The sequence below is a fragment of the Sebastes fasciatus genome, chromosome 3 (assembly GCF_043250625.1).
Source record: "Sebastes fasciatus isolate fSebFas1 chromosome 3, fSebFas1.pri, whole genome shotgun sequence".
Taxonomy (NCBI): Eukaryota; Metazoa; Chordata; class Actinopteri; order Perciformes; family Sebastidae; genus Sebastes; species Sebastes fasciatus.
The window spans coordinates 28,412,782-28,430,570 of record NC_133797.1 but is presented as its reverse complement, the minus strand read 5'-3'; the positions used below and the strand labels follow the sequence as shown (position 1 = coordinate 28,430,570).

General features: G+C 37.5%; 1 protein-coding gene across 1 annotated transcript; it reads right to left on the bottom strand.

Moving 5' to 3' along the window:
• Positions 1-5,206: 5,206 nt before the first annotated feature.
• adra1d (adrenoceptor alpha 1D) lies at positions 5,207-16,513 on the bottom strand. The gene is made up of 2 exons (XM_074630012.1): positions 15,161-16,513; positions 5,207-6,625 (listed from the first exon to the last, which is right to left on the bottom strand). Exons 1-2 carry the CDS (start codon positions 16,125-16,127, stop codon positions 6,075-6,077), a joined length of 1,518 nt encoding a protein of 505 aa, XP_074486113.1. The 5' UTR covers positions 16,128-16,513; the 3' UTR covers positions 5,207-6,074.
• Positions 16,514-17,789: the final 1,276 nt, after the last annotated feature.

The window sequence follows — 17,789 nt, the reverse complement described above, 5'->3', positions numbered from 1 at the left end:
TGTCTCCCAATGTATGTATATTATGTCTAGCATTCAGATGCCTCTGTCTTGAAGTAGAATCATTCATGTGTATATACAATCAAGACTGTGGCATGTTCATTTTGAAAATATTTCCCTTGTAAAATAATTTTTCAATAATAATAAGGGAAGCTTCAAATGGATCCAAGAGGATGGCAGAACAGATATGGCCTAAAAATTGCTACAACTGAAAATAATTTGTTTTCTCCAATCTGCATACTAGTGAGGAGGAGGATCAAAGGATATTTAAACCATAGATAACAGGGTTTTATTGGAGAGAAAACAATTCTCGAGACCTAAAAGGAAAAAATTGCAAAGATTTGGAAGTCTTGAAGAGGCCAAATCAAAGGGCTTGATGAAGCTTCACTAGGATGACACAACAGAGATTTACATAACATGTAAACATCTTATTTATACTTATAATTAGGCTTTGACTCATTCCAAACCAAAGTTGATTTGATAAAGGGGCAATGTGTGAGATATGGCCAGAATTTTAATTTAAAACATTAAAAAATTAACAAACAATCAGCAGAATGTGAAGAGGTTGCAGTGTTGACGTTATGTTAAAGACGTCTATGTATTGTGTTGCAGAGGTATCTACTGAAATGAGCATGCAAAGCAGCAGAAACGAAAGTTCACCTGCTGCCTTAAAAACATGAGTAAAGTCAACTTGAAGATAAGCTTTGTTTCAATTCAACAAGTTAAGTTATGCAAGTTGTTTAACTAATGATCATTTGTTGTTTAAGCTTGATACTCTGAGTTAAAATGACTTACTATGTTACATTATCCATTCAAGAAAACTTGATCATCTAGTCAAATAAACAAAGTATTTCAACTCACAATTTCAAATCAAGATAACTTCAACTATATTCAGACCAATTGCTATTTCAAGTTGAGTGGACTAATGTTTTTAAATTGTTTCTACATAAATTCATTCCTTATTCCAAGACATGTGTTCTAATACTACTTGCACCTTGAGAGGCAATAGCGAGTCACTGTAGCGTCCAGTCTGCCCTCAGTTTAGTTACACAATCACTATCTGAGACTGCCCTCTAGGTGCATTTTGGAAGTGAAAGAGGAGCAGTAATGGGTGCGGTTGTTGAACAGGTTATACGATGAGCAAAATAGAAGTATGTGAATGAACATAATAGCTTAGGCTACTTCATTCAAATGAAAGCCACTTTTTATAGACAGACTTTACCCCTGTAAATTGCACATCTATAGATGTTTCAAGCAATTTCTACTTCTGGCAAAAACCCAAGTGAGTAATATAAAATCTGATATTTTGACAGCTGTTGGCCAGCTGCTGATATGAGCTGAAATGTTGCATGCTTGAAAAATGAGCAATGCAGCAGCAGTTTTCTTCCCTGTGTGATTTGGTGTTGGTATAACCTTTTCAAACTAATATGCTCCTGACAGGTATAATAATTTAAGTGGCACCCATCCAAAATTGCGTCTTGATGTGGATATAAGGTGAAATTACAAAATAAGTTTAGTGCGACATTATTCCTCTTTTATTTATTTCTGTCATATAATATTTTGATAGCTTGGTATTATATAGGACTGGAATTAATATTTTTGAGTCCAAAACATTCTGCAAATCTGAAATGTTGTGTTAATAATGTTCATGAAATTAAGCATATCTCATATTTATTGTAACCTAAATGTTTGTGGTGTGAAAATGACAATTTGCGCTATTAAATCAAAGATGAAGTAGGTATGATGGGTAGAGGACAAATAATTTGTACTTTGTAGCAAGACTATAATACTATTGTGATTGTTGTAATAAACAGTGATTAGGGTGTAATCATAAAGCAGGATTACTTTTCTAAACATGCTTGCTAGTCTTTGGGAATGATTAGGTTTTGATTGTTCTTGTGAAAAGATTGCTGTCTAAGACAGGACCGACTGAATTCAGGAGTTGCAGCCACACTAAAAATACCACAGAGTAATATTATAACTCAAGATGTCGTTTCGACAAAATAGCAGGTGGTGGATTATTGAGTGTATGTGTGCTCTCAGGGTGCTTTTTATTTTATAAATTTTTAAAAAATGCACTGTACCTTCATTTTTTAAGTCAATATCAAAATGCATTATTATTTCTTCTAAAATTAACATTTAACATTTAATTTGAATTTGACAAGTTTGTTGTGAAATAACCACAAAATACATCTGCAATTATGAATCACCAATGTATTTACACTATATGAAACTCACATGCTCATCACATGTGAATTGATTTTAGACAAATGTGTCCCTTTTCTCAGTCTTCCCCTTGCAACATGTTGCTCCTTTAATCTTTAATACAAAGTATGGATTATGTTGTGGCATAATGATACACAATGCCTCCTGCAAGATGGCACAAGAGGCATAAAACCAATATAAGTATATTTAATAAATTCAGATTTTATCTTGCAATAATTATGGATTCATTAATATAAACAACTGATGTTGTGGAAATATAAAATGTAAATGTATGTAAAAATATTTAGTAGGTTCATTCAACAGTTTTCAGGATATTCTGAAGACAGTTTGCTTTTGGGCCAATGCATATACTTTTAGGTGTTTTGCTTCACATTATGGTACATGAGATAAAGACCAATATTATTGGTACAATGGAATAGCATACTTTACGCTAAATCCCATAAATTACTAGGAATGCAGCATAGCTAATGCTGGATGCTAAATTGGTGGGATGTTGTGCAGTGCTTGTAAATCAGTGTCCAGGGACATTTTAGACTGAAAAAAATACATTTATTTCAACAAGTTCTCATCCCAACTCGTCACATACCGCTGCTTTGTCACGCCCCCTTGGCGTCACTTTATTTTCGACATCAAAACCACTATACTTACCCTTGGCATCACTTTAGGATTAGGCAACAAAACAAGTATAGTTAGGTTTAGGAAAGAAATACATGGTTTGGCTCAAAACTAATACTTTTGTACAGTAAAAATGACACTGAACATTGTGAACACGGTACATGAACAAACAGCTGATTGTAACTTGACACACAGGACACGAACAGCGGTCTCCTGGATGAAAGCCTTGTGTTTGTTGGACCCATCCACCTCCGCTTCCGCCTGCCTGGTGTGTCTCTTTTGCTCTTTAAACTACGTCACCACACTCCAGGCACACTTTCTCGGAGCGTTTACTGTAGCCGCGGATGGGTTGGATAATGGAACCCCCGGTGTGTTTCATACCGGCGCTAAAGGGTACCGTGTGTGGTGGTACTGAACCACAAAGCCTCGGTATTTAACGCTGTGGCTGGCTTTACTCAGAACAGTTGTACTGCCATCTTTGTAATTTTACTTACTTATTAGTCTCTCTCTCTCTCTCTTTATTTTTTGTGGATCAACATTGAGGACATTTGCTTTTAATCCTTTAGGCCACTCTTAGTTTTGCTCATCATACTGTTATACTAGAGCTACACAAACATATAGGTAGACTTATTTTGGCTAAAATGCTAAAAAAGGTTTAGTTTAAAGGCTAAAAACGCAACCACTCTAATCCCAGGCTATCTCAGATAGTGCTAATGTCTGTGTTTCCATGGTAACACACGACTGACAAGTGACTCAATTTGTGGTTTAACATTGCTGTAAGATGAGCAGTGAGAGTGGTACGTTTTTGGAAGTCCTAGCAACTCCTTGAAAGTATATATTATTTTCTGTTATTGCCTCACTCTCCTTTTAATTTTGTAATCTAATCCTGCAAGGCACACAGATACCCAGAGCGCACAGTCGCCTACTCAAGATAGTCAAGGACCACACGGCTTTGTGCAAATGCTGAACTCAGATGTTTATCTGCTGTCAGTTTATAAGCCCTAAGCCATAGTCAGAGTCTATTTTGTTAAACTAGCACCAGTGCAGTCAGTACACAATTAGGAGTCAAGGCAGTGGCTGTTTGTTTGGAGGGCTCTTTCGCTTTGTGGTACTGTGCAAACTGTGAAAGTGTTACAGCACATTGCAGTGGGAACCAGTGGATTTTATCACTCCACTTACAAAATAGCTTTGGAGTTATGTTGTTGTTTCAAGTCTGTTTTCTTTTTGAGGGACAGAAGGGTGAGTGAGGATAAATGGAAAATGTTTCAAAGGGCGTTTGTTAAAGACCACAACAAAGAGCATTTAAACCATTACAGCAAGGTATGTTTATTTGTTTGTGTTTTACATTGGTTTTGAATATTTCCATTCGTATATTTCTACCATTCATGTATGGATTTTGAGAGTACATTCCTCTTGCAATAACTTTTACTGTCAGTACTTATGATGTTTTTGTCCACTTTGTGTTTCAGTTCTTTACGTGGGTGTCCACCAATAAGAACTGTTTTCTGTTTATTTTCATCACTTTCTTTCTCTTCATAGAGATTTTTTTCTGTCATGTATTAGTTTTTGGTCATGATTACAAATGAAAAAAGTACATTTCAGCTGTTTGACTTCCCCTCGGGTCAAGAAAACCTTTGAGTAAACTCATGGTGGAATGAGGCTAATAACAGGAAGCAGTTGAGATTTATTAGTCCTGATAGAGTCTCTCCCTCTTTCTCTCGGTTTCTCTACATTACCGGCAGCTCCAGCCTTATGTGAATGTGACTGGTCTCTTCCTAAAATCTTTATTTGTATTTGTTTGTCAGTCAGCATATTCTCACTACCCTGTTGAATTTATATAGCTCCGGCTATGGGCGGTGCTTGGTATTTCCTCGACTGATCTCAACATGGCTGTCGGGTCACAAACTTTCTCATTTTACAGCTTAACAGTACACTACAAGATGTTTCTGAAAACATTTGAGGCGAGAAATAGGCATTACAGTACCTCAGTATTCATATTTGATGACAGTGATTGACAGCTGCTCAGAGACGGCAGGCCCCAGCTCAGCTCCGATTGGTGGTTTTCCTCCGGTCTGTGAAATCTTGCAGATTCCACTAGGTGCACCAGAGGACACAGAGGCACATGCCTTTTTTCAGATTACCTGTTTCATGCACTACTGTCAGGATATAGTGATCGTTTTATAAAAAAAACCTTTTTAAAATCATATTTGCTCCATTTCTACCCACTGCAGCTTTAAAGGTGAAATATGCAAGAGGTAAAACAACCAGAACAATAGTGACATCTGCTGGATGCAGATTTTAAATCATAAATCAAATTACAAGGGAGCCTTATTTTAATTTAACTGAAAAACAGAATCATTGGCTCAACTTGTTTTCTCTCCTTTTTATTCCTCTTTTCATCTGACATAAACAAACATAACATCAGAAAGTACAAAACAAAAGCATGTTCATTTCACATTAGCACTCACTTGGCAATGCAAATTGTAGTTAGGCGGGCCAAGTAGACACGAGGGTTTTTATTCAAACAAGTGTACATATCAATGCCAACATTCAGAATAAATACTGTGCAGCATCTTATTTCTTAGCCGGACTCTTATCTTTACAAAGCCTTGTCAAAACAGAAAAATGGCAGCTGAAATATCATAACTCATTCTGACATATTACATTAGATTAAATCCAGACATTCTGGCAACAATAAAAATTGCACTTATAACTTTTATTTCACTCTGTTAGAGTTTTCAAAATATTTGTTTAAATCCTTTACAGTTATTTGTTTTGTTTAAAATCAGCTGAATATCAAACAAAGCATCCACCAGTCATCGCATAGTGTCAGTTGAAGACATGGAGATTGTCTGATATCAAATTGAAAGAAATAAGCGGCAAAAATGAGGCTTATGTTAAATGTGAGCACGCTTGTCAACTGTGGGCTGTGTAATGTCGATGCACAGTATTTCCATGTGACAGCAGTCAAAGTAAGTCCAAGAAGTTGGCTATACTTCTGTGTCCACTTCCAAAAAAGTAGCTCACAAGATGTTTCATCTAAATAAACATGATGGGGATGAGGGATTGAGATTAGTCCTGTTTGTGCTGGGAACAGGCCTTCATTCTCAGTCCTCAGCTTTAATCAAGCTTTGATTCTCAGAAGTTTTGTGAACACAAAACGATCACAGTCTTTCTTGCATGTTGGTCCAATATGGCCCTTTGAAAAATAAATAAGAGATTCTCTGGTGGCCCCTCTAAATGTCAGTCTCTTTCAGGCCATAGCAATCTGCCAGATCATAGAACTGATAACTGCTCTGCTCACAGGAGTTGTAAATCCCCATAGAGACTGTATCTACTATATCAATCCGACCCACTGCAGGTGTGGTTCCTTTTCCCGGCCCTCCTTTGATTTTATTCGACAGATTGTTCACTTTCTCTTTGAGCTGGAAGGAGGATTTTTGCAGTGGTGGAAAGAGACTCCATCTCTTGAAACCTAGCGAGTGCCCTTTTCCCTTGTGTAACAAAGAGCTGCCACAGGATTCGTGCACAGCGTAGCCGGGCTTAGTCTCTCCCCTCTGATCCCTTGTCATTCCCCTGACGGCCGTCCGCCACCTCTGGTCGTAGAAGCGACGCAGGACCCTCTGTCTTTGGTGACACCGGCACCTGAGGAGCCGAGTGAACGCCCGCTTGAACTCTTTGCTGGAGCAGGGGTAGATCATGGGGTTGATGCAGCTGTTGAAGTAGCCCAGCCAGAAGACCACCTTGAACACAGTTTCGGATGGCTTCAGCGCCGGGAAGAAGGCACCTGAAAGTAGATGAAGCCATTAGAAGGATTTGTGAGGAGACGTACAGTAAATGCACAATATAAGTTCAACTGCTTTCAGTGTTCCATTCAAAATTCAAGAACATTTTCACAAAATATATTTCATAATCAAGAACAGTTGAAGCAAAATTTAGATACAGTTAGAGAAGTTCTCTTATCTTTTATTACAAGGTTTTGTAGAATACTCAATTCTGATTGGTCAATCACAGTGTTTTACGGTCTGTTATTTCTTTATAGTAGACCGTTGCTATGGACGAAGTTCTGATGTCGGACTCTGGCGGACCGTTTTTGTGTCATATTATTGATTTCTTAAGTAAGTAGCGGGATAATGTACAGCTAGTGGGTCATTGTTGTGAAATAAACTCCTTCAGGTCCAGACCACAGCTTTGAGTCACGGTTCTGCATCGCACTGTTGGGTTTATTTCACAACAATGACCGGCTCACTGTACATTATCCCGATACTTATGTATTCTAAATGCAATGCTAAATATGAGATCTGGATTTTGGCAATGTAGGCCATTTTTGTCAATCTGGAATGTAATCAGTTTAAACATATTTAATAAGTAATTAATTGGAATAATTGGATCTTAACAAATCAATGTTACAAAAAGTTTGCTTTTTAAATGGTTTATGTTTTTAAGGAACAATAGATGACAGAACTGTTAAACTGAACCTAAATCTGAAACAAACAATGCGTTAAGGGTATGTGCAGCTATATTATGCTTATGCTACTTGTATACATTTTTCATCCCTCTGACAGTAGGGTATTCACAGCATTATTTTGTGATGATTTATTGTGCAGCGGTAGCTGTGGCTCTGACATTTTGTGACATTTTATTAATGGGGACAGATATTTACAAAGCACGCTTCAACCACAAGCCCCAGCACACACAACTCTCTTTATGATGCTTTTGCTTGAGTAGAATATGTGATGAGACGTTTTCTTATTAGTGCTAAGTACTTAAATTATTTCATGAATGACTTTAATTGATGCACATTTGTCTATGTTAACCAGACTGCTAACAATATGAAGGGGATTTAAATGTTCCTGTGATGTATGCTTTCTCTGAGGGGATAAGGTAGAATATACACCTTGATTCTACATGTAATGCATGAACACTGCCTTGGCTGGTGCAAAGGTTCATTCAAACCATGTCTTTGTCATTAATAGTGGTATGATGGAAACTCCTGCCATGGAGAACTTTAAGTATTCCCTTTATCAGCTTTCTTTGGGATCAGCTAAAACTTTTTCTAGGACATTAATTGCCTAAAGGCATTTAAAAAAATATATTAAATTGTGGCGTTCTTACATATAACATTACAGAATTTACCATTAATAAGATAAAAAGTTTTGAGTTAAAAGTTTTGTTTTCTTTCTGCTAACTATCAACCCAAGCCCTAGCTGTTTTGCTCATTTTATCATACTTGTTTTGGCAATTTTTGGCATGACATGCAATGACCTCAGCTTGGATTTAACACAGTTGTTGACCCTGGACACAGAGGCAACATAGTGCTAATGTCAGGTCTGGACGGCCTGGACCCAGAAGTCCGTTTTCATTTCAACTCTGTTAGTACCATGTGGAAATATACAAAATGGCTTGTATGTGATTTTCAAAGTACTGGTTTCATGCTGTTTTGACATCAGCCACCAATAACATACTGCACACTTGATTGTACCATTTGTTGCCTTCAAATGGGGTCGTGTTTACCGTGTTCACGAGAAGAGTCCATATGAACGCCCCCCTCTTGTGGTATTCACGACCTCGTAAGTGGAAAGTTTCTAAAAGCTCAGAGTTTACGAGTTGTGACGTGTTTGCTGACGTTGTCAGAAATGGTGGAGGCCATGGAAGTTAATTTTTCAGTACATAATAAGTAAATATATTGTAATTTTAGTTGTATATTGTTTTTCTTCAAAAATGCTGATATTCCCAAGAGCCTCATCTTTTTCCTCTGTCAGTATGCCTTTGCATTTCCTGCATTATGTTACCCGCTTGCTAAATTGTTAACCTCTGTGGCTTCTAGACGCCGACAGTAACGTTAATATTGCCGCTCGCTCAGCAGCGGTGTTCTCACAAAAAAAACTGTAATATAAAACAGTTCCCTCTCTCTATCTTTCGTAACTTATTCTGCAGCCTGAACAGTATTCTGTGTGTAGCATCTGCTACCTTCCTCTTACTCTGATTTCATTTCTGTTAAAAGACTCATCTGTAAACCAGTCCTGGCTCAACACGGTTAAAGGTTAAGATGAAAAAAAGGAAGGCGATGTTCTCCACTGATTCTTCTCAATGAAATGACATCACCTTAAGCGCAGACAGCAAGTGATTCACCACTCTGACGCACTACCACAACACCATGACAACAGGTAAGGTCTTTTAGATTTGTTTTGTTTGTTTTATTGACTTATTAGATAACAGTATATTTTTAGCCTGATATTGGTAAGGTGCAGACTGCCAAATCAGCCCTGTTATTATGATTTATATAGTAGCCTATATAGTATAAAACGAACAGTGAGGGAGCGCCACTCAGTCCCGCACCAGTCCGGTGAATAGCTCCTTTATTTATCAGTATAGTTATATATTTGTTTTTGGGTTATGTGACATGTGTTTATCCTCTAAAAGTGGGATCCACTTGTGTTTTTATCACTTATTTTCTTATTGCAACCACTACTGTAACACCAACAAATTACATACAAAACAATAGGTTGCAGATTATATTTTGGACATTTCACCTAGTTAACCCGAGACCCCCATCGCTATCCCACTAACCCCTCGCTCCACCACTCTCAACTAAGAGTACAACTTCTGTTGATTAATACATTTGCTTCATTTTGTATGTTTTATTGTTTCTTGTTTGCTTTGATTTCTAATTATTGTTCCCTCTGCGCTCCACTTCCTGATTGAGAATGATGCTCTCGTGTTGGCAGCCGTGATTGCCAATAGATGTATCACATCTAAGTGGAATCACGAGGATCCCCCTAATATTACTCAGTGGATTAATGAGGTCAATTCATGTGCTCCCTTGGAAAAAATAACCTATGCTATAAGAGGAAGCCCACAGCTTTTCTATAGGATATGGGATCCATGGATCACTTATATAGAATCTTCTTAACCTGTCTAGGGTATTTACTTAATTATTAATTATTATTTTCTAAGTGCTGTTTTCTTTTTTTCTTTTTTTTCCCTCTACATTTATTTAATTAATTATTTTATTTAAATGTATTTTCTGTCCTACCACCATGAACTATACTACTGTAGTACTTATTACTTTTAATTCTAACTTACTAATCAAATTATTTTAAAAACGATTTAGTTATTTAGTTATTTTTTATTAGTTTTTTTTTCTGTAACTTTACCTTTAGGGGTGGGAAGAAGGCTGGACCTGTCTCTGTGTGGGAATGGGAAGCGATGTGTATGTGTGCATATATGTATGTACATATTAAATGATTATGGCACCGGTGTTATGTTTTGTTATGTTTGTTATGCTATGTTTGGGAAAAAAAGGAATAAAAAGAATTTTCCAGAGACTGATGCTCTCATGAACACGCGAACATGAATGCCCCTTGCTCCACCAGGTGTTGCCAATGTGGACTGTACCAAGTGGGACCTTGGGATGGGAGATGAAGCAATGGGTTTTCTTTTTGTATTTTGTTTATACCAGCCTTAGAAAAATTAACAGTAGCTTGAATAGTATGTTGTAGAGTTATTGTATCTTAATGCCCCAAAAGGAAAGACTGATATTTCTAACAATCTTAATAGCTTTAATTGTCTGCTTAATTTTACCCTTGCTGTTAGCAATGTAGTTTTGACCAAAAGGTATTTCAAGTTTTGATTCATTCAACCTTTTGTAGGTTTGCTGGGGACCCCTCCTCTATGTCAGTGAGTTTCCTTTGTTTTTGTATTGACGCCTTTTGTTCTATGTATATTGATGATACAGTAAGAAACCGTAAAAAGCTGAGCTCTGAATAAATTCCCCGTCTGTTGTGCTCATTTTGGCTCTCTAAACCTCTCAGATCTGCTGGCTCACATCCTAACACGCACACAAATATGTAAATTTTATAGGTTGATGACCACATAAAACTCAAGGTAATAATTTCAATCCATCGGAGCACAACTGCAGTAATATTACAGTTTATTATGATATTAATCTCAGTACATTTCAGACACTAATGGACACTAATTCTCTTAATTTACTGCAAAACATTACATCTCCATCAGACCAAGTGTATTGTTTCAATAGTCCTAGTATAGAATGTACAATATACTTTAAAACAATGAGGCCACATTTAACTGCAATAGCTGGAGGCTTGAAACATGTATGACCATGTGCCTTTATGCTGGCTGGATTTATGTCTGCAACAAATAAAGGAAAACCAGCCAATTATAACATTGTTGAATAATTCATACTAAAATGTTAACTCTATATTCCCTGTGTGTGAAAGGCTACTTCTCTTTTTGGTATTCATTAGTCTGGTGCACTAATATAAGCAGATCGTGTCAGGTTCCTCTCTGGAGCTTCAGATGAGTCAGACTTCTTCGTCTAGATTTGCATCATCGCAGAGAAAGCACCTGATTGGCACAAGAGGTGCTAAAAGTACATGTCTGCCTCTCAACAAAAGGGAACTCATTAATGTTTTGTCTCAACGACGTACCAACATAAATCTGTCTAAGGATGGGTAAGCAGCGCTTAGGATAGGATGTGACTATTCCACTCTCGTCAATCAGTCATTTAGGAACAAACAGCAACAGCATTAGGCTTGAATCCATAAAACAGGGTAACACTTTACAGATCCCTGTGGGGGCTTGTTGTTTTAAACTACTCCCTCCGGGGAGGTGAAAGTTTAGGGTCAGGTTGCAGAACAGCATGTCTGAGGGGTTTCTGCTGGACAGATGGTTTCCAGCAAGGACCCTAAATTCCTGAGAGTTCCTGAGATCTATTAACAATCACATTATATCCATTAACATACTACAGACAATATGGTTTAGTGTAGAATCTAAACTTTAGATGATAAAGGTGTTCTTGGTGGCCTGACACTTTTTTTATGCAAATTAGAGGCCGCTATAGCTACCAGTTAACCACCAACTTAAAATATCACCAGACATATTTCTCTAAGATATTTATTCCTTTTGGCAGAGCTCGTTGTTTTGTTTTTCCTTTTGAATACTGATTTTTAGCAGAGTGATACACCGAGAGTCATGGACTCTTTCAGACTCGAGATCCTGGGTGACGTTTCCCCAAAGCAGACTGTATAATGTGATCACAAAGGCATCATATGATAATGAAAATTATATGAGAGATTGTCAAAATCAGCTCAAAACACATGTTTCAGATTCAGGCCTCTATGTGTGTAATACAAGATCGTGCATAGAAATGTTGTGCTGATACGATAATGTATCTAATGTGATGGCATATTGATTTGTACTAACAAATTTGCTAGTTTCTAATCACAAGAGGAGATTGCATCTCTTGGACTCCTCGATACAAATACACTTGCCCTTTTAACTCCCATTGAGTGACCAAAAGTGACGAGCAGCTCCCACTTAATTTCTCCCAGAAGGCTTTGCTGTAATAATTCCATTCAATAAATCTGGAGGTTGCGCCAGAACGAGAGTGCTGTAAGTGCTGTACCTGGTAAGACACTTGCCATTTGTTCATAATGGCTTTCACAATCAATTATGTGAAATATACGCTGAATTAAAATTCATGAGGTCACCATAAGTGTGTGTGTGCGCGTGTGTTGTCAATACTAGGCTATTACTTTCTGTAAGTGCATGTTGCATACTTCAGTTTGATTTATGTGTAATCCATAATGACTTGCATTGGTCATCCCCACTGAAGGGCCTTTTCAACCATCTAGTGATTCTCCATTTCTCATCCTAATCTCATCCTTTTTAACGCTGTGGTCAGTTTAAAAGCTGCTTTTAACATTAACAACTACATTTTTAGTCTTTGGTGTGAATAATCTAACATTTTCAAGACTTCCAGGTAGAATTTAGTTTTATAACTGACCTTTCCGTGCTACATATGTAGATCATGAAACTAAATAAGAAGCTCACTGGAAATGGTAGCTACTTGGAATGGGCAGCTGTTATGACTGCAAGATGCTGGGAGCATTTAATTTTAGAGTTCTCATTAGTGAAGAATTTCAATCTATTATGACTGCTCTTCTAAAAAATGTGATATTAGCCATCTGAAAAAAAGGGCTCTAAGAAAAATTGCATGCATGACAACAAGCCACATTAATAGTCACGTTGCAGATTTGCTTTTCTGACCAAAATATTTGTTTTTCTTTATTACAATCTTAGTTTTGATCAATTCCTGGCATAGCTCTTAGAATAAACAGTGAATGAAATCCACCAGGTGTCATTTTCTGTTTTCTCTTGTGCCTATTTTACTGCTGGACATGTTTTTGTTGTTTTCTTAAACTGTAGTTTACTGATTTAATCCTGGCAGTTGTATAACTTATAAATCTGCAAACTAGGGCTGTGTATTGGCAAGAATCTGGAGATACGATACGTATCATGATACAGAGGTTACGATTCAATATATTGTGATACTGTGAGTAAGGCGTTAAATCTAATTCTAGGAAAACTGTAAGAATAAAGAACATACTGCCATATGCATAAAATCGGAATAAGAAAATGTTGACTTTTTTATGCAATCAGAACAGGGAGATCTGCATTTACCACAGTCCCTGTAACATCCAACATCATAGCACTACTTTGAGAGTAAACATCTTTTTGCAAATGACATAAAGTATTGATTGAGTCAATCTTTGCATGTAAACTATTAATTCAAGTGTTTTTGAGAATCGATACAGTATCACAAAACATATCACGATATTTGATTTCTTTTTTTTTTTTATACATATTTTCTTACACCTGTACTGTAAACGATTCACCACATTATCAGCTGAGGTGTTGAATCATACATTCGGTCACTTTAAGGAATTTAATGTCCTATAAATTTCAAAAATGTGTTTGATGTCCTTGAGAATAACAACAGGGAGCATAGTTTATATGAAATTACAACGTCTCTATTCTGTAGTAGCCTATACTCCTAAATGTAAGAGAGTACAATAGGGGGCACACCTTATGCTGGACCACACAGCAAACACCCATACGGATGAATCCATAAAACAGGGTAACACTTTATTGATCCCTAAGGGGACTTGTTGTTTTAAACTACTCCCTCCTGGGAGGTGAAAGTTCAGGGTCAGGTTGCAGAACAGCATGTCTGAGGAATTTCTGCTGGACAGATGGTTTCCAGCAAGGACCCTAAATTCCTGAGAGTTCCTGAGATCTATTAACTATCACATTATATCCATTAACATACTACAGACAATATGGTTTAGTGTAGAATCTAAACTTTAGATTATAAAGGTGTTCTTGGTGGCCTGACACTTTTTTATAATGCAAATTAGAGGCTGCTATAGCTACCAAGAGTCATAAATTTAAAACAACTAAAGATATCACCAGACATATTTATCAGAGTCACTCTGTTATCAACAGAGTTTATATGAAATTACAACATCTCTATTCTGTAGTAGCCTATACTCCTAAATGTAAGCGAGTGCAATAGGGGGCACACTTTATGCTGGACACACAGTTATTATAAGATATACTCATCGGCAGAAAGAAGAAAAAGGGCAGCCAACACAGGATGAACATCCCCACAACGATGGTGAGGGTTTGGCAGTGTGTTCTTTATTCTTACAGTTTTCCTAGAATTAGATTTAACGCCTTACTCACAGTATCGCAATATATTGAATCTTAACCTCTGTATCATGATACCTATCGTATCGGCAGATTCTTGCCAATACAGAGGTTAAGATTCAATATATTGCGATACTGTGAGTAAGGCGTTGAATCTAATTCTAGGAAAACTGTAAGAATAAAGAAGACACTGCCATATGCATAAAATCGGAGTAAAAAAATGTTGACTTTTTTTATGCAATCAGAACAGTGAGATCTGCATTTATCACAGTCCCTGTAACATCCAACATCATAGCACTACTTTGAGAGGACACATCTCTTTGCAAATTAAATAAAGTATTGATTGAGACAATCTTTGCATGTAAACTATTAATTAAAAAGTGTTTTTGAGAATCGATACAGTATCACAAAACATATCACGATATTTGATTTTTTTTCCGATATTTTCTTACACCCCTACTGCAAACGATTTTTATCAAATATATATATATATATATAAATATTTATTTATTTTCTTTTTTTCTTTTTTTTCTTACACCCCTACTGCAAACGATTCACCAAATCATCAGCTGAGGTGTTGAATCATATCCTTTGGTTACTTTAAGGAATTTAATGTTCTATAAATTTCAAGAATTTGTTTGATGTCCTTGAGAACAACAACAGGGAGCATAGTTTATATGAAATTACAACATCTCTATATATTCTGTAGTAGCCTACTCCTAAATGTAAGAGAGTGCAACACTTTATGTTGGACCACACAGCAGGGAGCAGAAACATAATAATAAAAAGTTATAGTAAGACATACCCATGGGCAGAAAGAAGAAAAAGGGCAGCCAGCACAGGATGAACATCCCCACCACGATGGCGAGTGTTTTAGCAGCCTTCTTCTCTCTGGAGAACTTCATCAGCCTCACGGACAGAGAACTTCTGAACGGATGGTTCTTGTTGTTCTTGGAGCTGCTCGGACGCGCGTCCTCCACCACGCTGCGACAGTGGATCCTCAGCACCACCTCCATCGACTTATTCCTCTCCCTCTTGACGCCCGCTTCCAGGCTCTTAGTAGTCCTGCGGGCCACCACATACACCCGAAAATACATGATGAGGATGACCATGAGCGGCAGGTAGAAAGAGAAGAGAGAGGAGAAGAGCGCGTAGCCCGGTTCCTCTGTGATGCTGCAGATCCGGTCGTCCACTGGCGGAGCTTCCTTCCATCCCAGCAGAGGTCCAACAGAGATCACCGTGGAGGAAACCCATACAAGCACTAAAATAGCCACTGCTTTCTTCTCTGTCATAATAGTTGGGTATTTCAGGCAGTGTTTGACTCCTATGTAGCGGTCTATAGAGATGACGCAGAGGCTGAGGATGGATGCTGTGCAGCAGAGCACATCCACAGCTGCCCAGATGTTGCAGAAGACGCGGCCGAACACCCAGCATCCGAGCACCTCCAGAGAGGCAGAAAAGGGCAGCACGATGATGCTCAGCAGCAGGTCTGCCATGGCTAAGTTGACGATGAAGAAGTTGGTGACGGTTTGTAAGTGTTTGTTGCACACGACAGACAGGATGACCAAAATGTTCCCAATAATAGCCACTGAAATAAACGCGGAGAGAAAGACCCCAACTCCGACGACCTGCGAGTCCATGGTGAAGTTGGGGCATGTCGTGATGCTGCTGATGTTGCTGTCGTTTGGAAAGATTTGGTCCAGAGCAGATGAGTTAAAAGCTTCAGCAAAATACATCCCATAGTTGCTTTCGTTCCTCAGGTTATCTGTCATTTTTGAAGAGCCATAAAGAGAACTTTTGGAGTAAGTTTTTTTTCTTAAAGAAAGCAGTCTTCAGTCTCTCTTTCCAGTGAAGTCCTCAAGCGAGTTGTATTTAAATAATAAAAAGAACAAAGAAAAGTCAATATAACAACAGGCAAATGCATGCATGATTATGAAGCAGCTGTTTTTTTGGGGGAAAAAATAAAAATATTCTCACTCAAAAATTCTGGAGGAAGTATCATTTAGATATATACCATAAAAATAAGAAGAACAAAAAAGCAAATAGGCTCTATATTTAGCTGCATTTCTTCCTTCCTTGCGATGGTTTTCCACTGGTGGCATCCTTGTAACAACTCCCCGATCACAGAGTCAGAGCTGGTAAAGCAGGTCTGAACCTGCAGCTCCACCCACACAGTCACACATTCACATCTCTTCTGTTGCCTTCACAGTCTCTCCAAACAGACAGCGTCACTTTAAATCTATAGACACGATCTGAAATTGCCTTGCTATTTTTTTTTTACTTCTTTATCTGAGTTGTTTTCATTAACAGGTGATACATTTTTTAATTTTATTTATTTATTTATTTACTTGCACATATATAAAAACTGCACAAAATCCAGTCAATGAAAAAAAATAAACAAGAAATGTGAAAAAAAGAACAAAAGGAAGAAAGATCTAAACTAACATAATTTTACGACAAAAGTTAAACAACAACAAGAAGTAAACAATTTGTGCAGAAAAACCTCATCAAACAGTGGAAAACAATCCAATAAAAACAATGAAATACAGAAAAAAACAGTACAGAAAAAAAGAAAAATATCTAAACATATCAAGAGATGATAAGACATGAATTAAATGTGATGATGATTTCCTTTTAAAATGTTCTAAGGATAACGAGCTCTTTTAATAACATGTATTTTGGTGTTCCATATTGATACAATACGATATCTGAGGGAGTACTGGCCATGTTTTGTTTTGTAAAAGGGCAGGTGAAGATGATTAACCTGTCTAGTATTATGTGAATGAATTTGAGAATTAGATTTAAAGAGGTTGCTAAACGATGATGGTAAAGAAGAAGGCAAGCACATGTATTTATATATAAACACACATATCTGATGAATATTTATGTCATAAACTGAAAGAATGTTCAGTTTCCTGGACACATAAAATGTCTACGATTTTATTTTTTATAGTCTCATAATCTTAAAAACACCCTCATGGAATAATAGGCTACTACTACTACTGCTACCCGAAACAACCTCTCATCCATCCTGCAAAGACAAGACAAAAAACAGCATCAGTCAGATCATTTAAACAGCCACCGGGCACCGACAAAAAACAGCTCTGACCACTGCAGGGAAAAAGTGAGTGCCTCAGGCTAAAAGCTGTGAAGTCTCCCAGTCTAGCAGCTGCCATCCCAAGGCCTCGTGTGTATAGTTTAAGCAGAGGGACGGACAGGCCTGCACAAACCACCGGGGAGCCTGGAGGAGAGGAAAGGCCAAAAGGGCAGAGTCACAAAGAGGACAAACAATCCCCGGCATGGGAAAACATCAGCTCAGTTGTGTTGTGACATCCCAGCTCCATGGGTGGAAGAAAACAGATTTAGGTTTAAATTTACTGTACTTTTTTTTTCATTTTACTTTTAATTAGCCTATTTATCACATTACATTTCAA

Coding starts and splice junctions, on each gene's coding strand:
- adra1d (XM_074630012.1), bottom strand. CDS start 16,127: ATGACAGATAACCTGAGGAACGAAAGCAACTATGGGATGTATTTTGCT. Junction 6,626..15,160: donor TTTCTTCTTTCTGCCCATGG/GTATGTCTTACT, acceptor ATCTACTTTCAG/GTGCCTTCTTCCCGGCGCTG.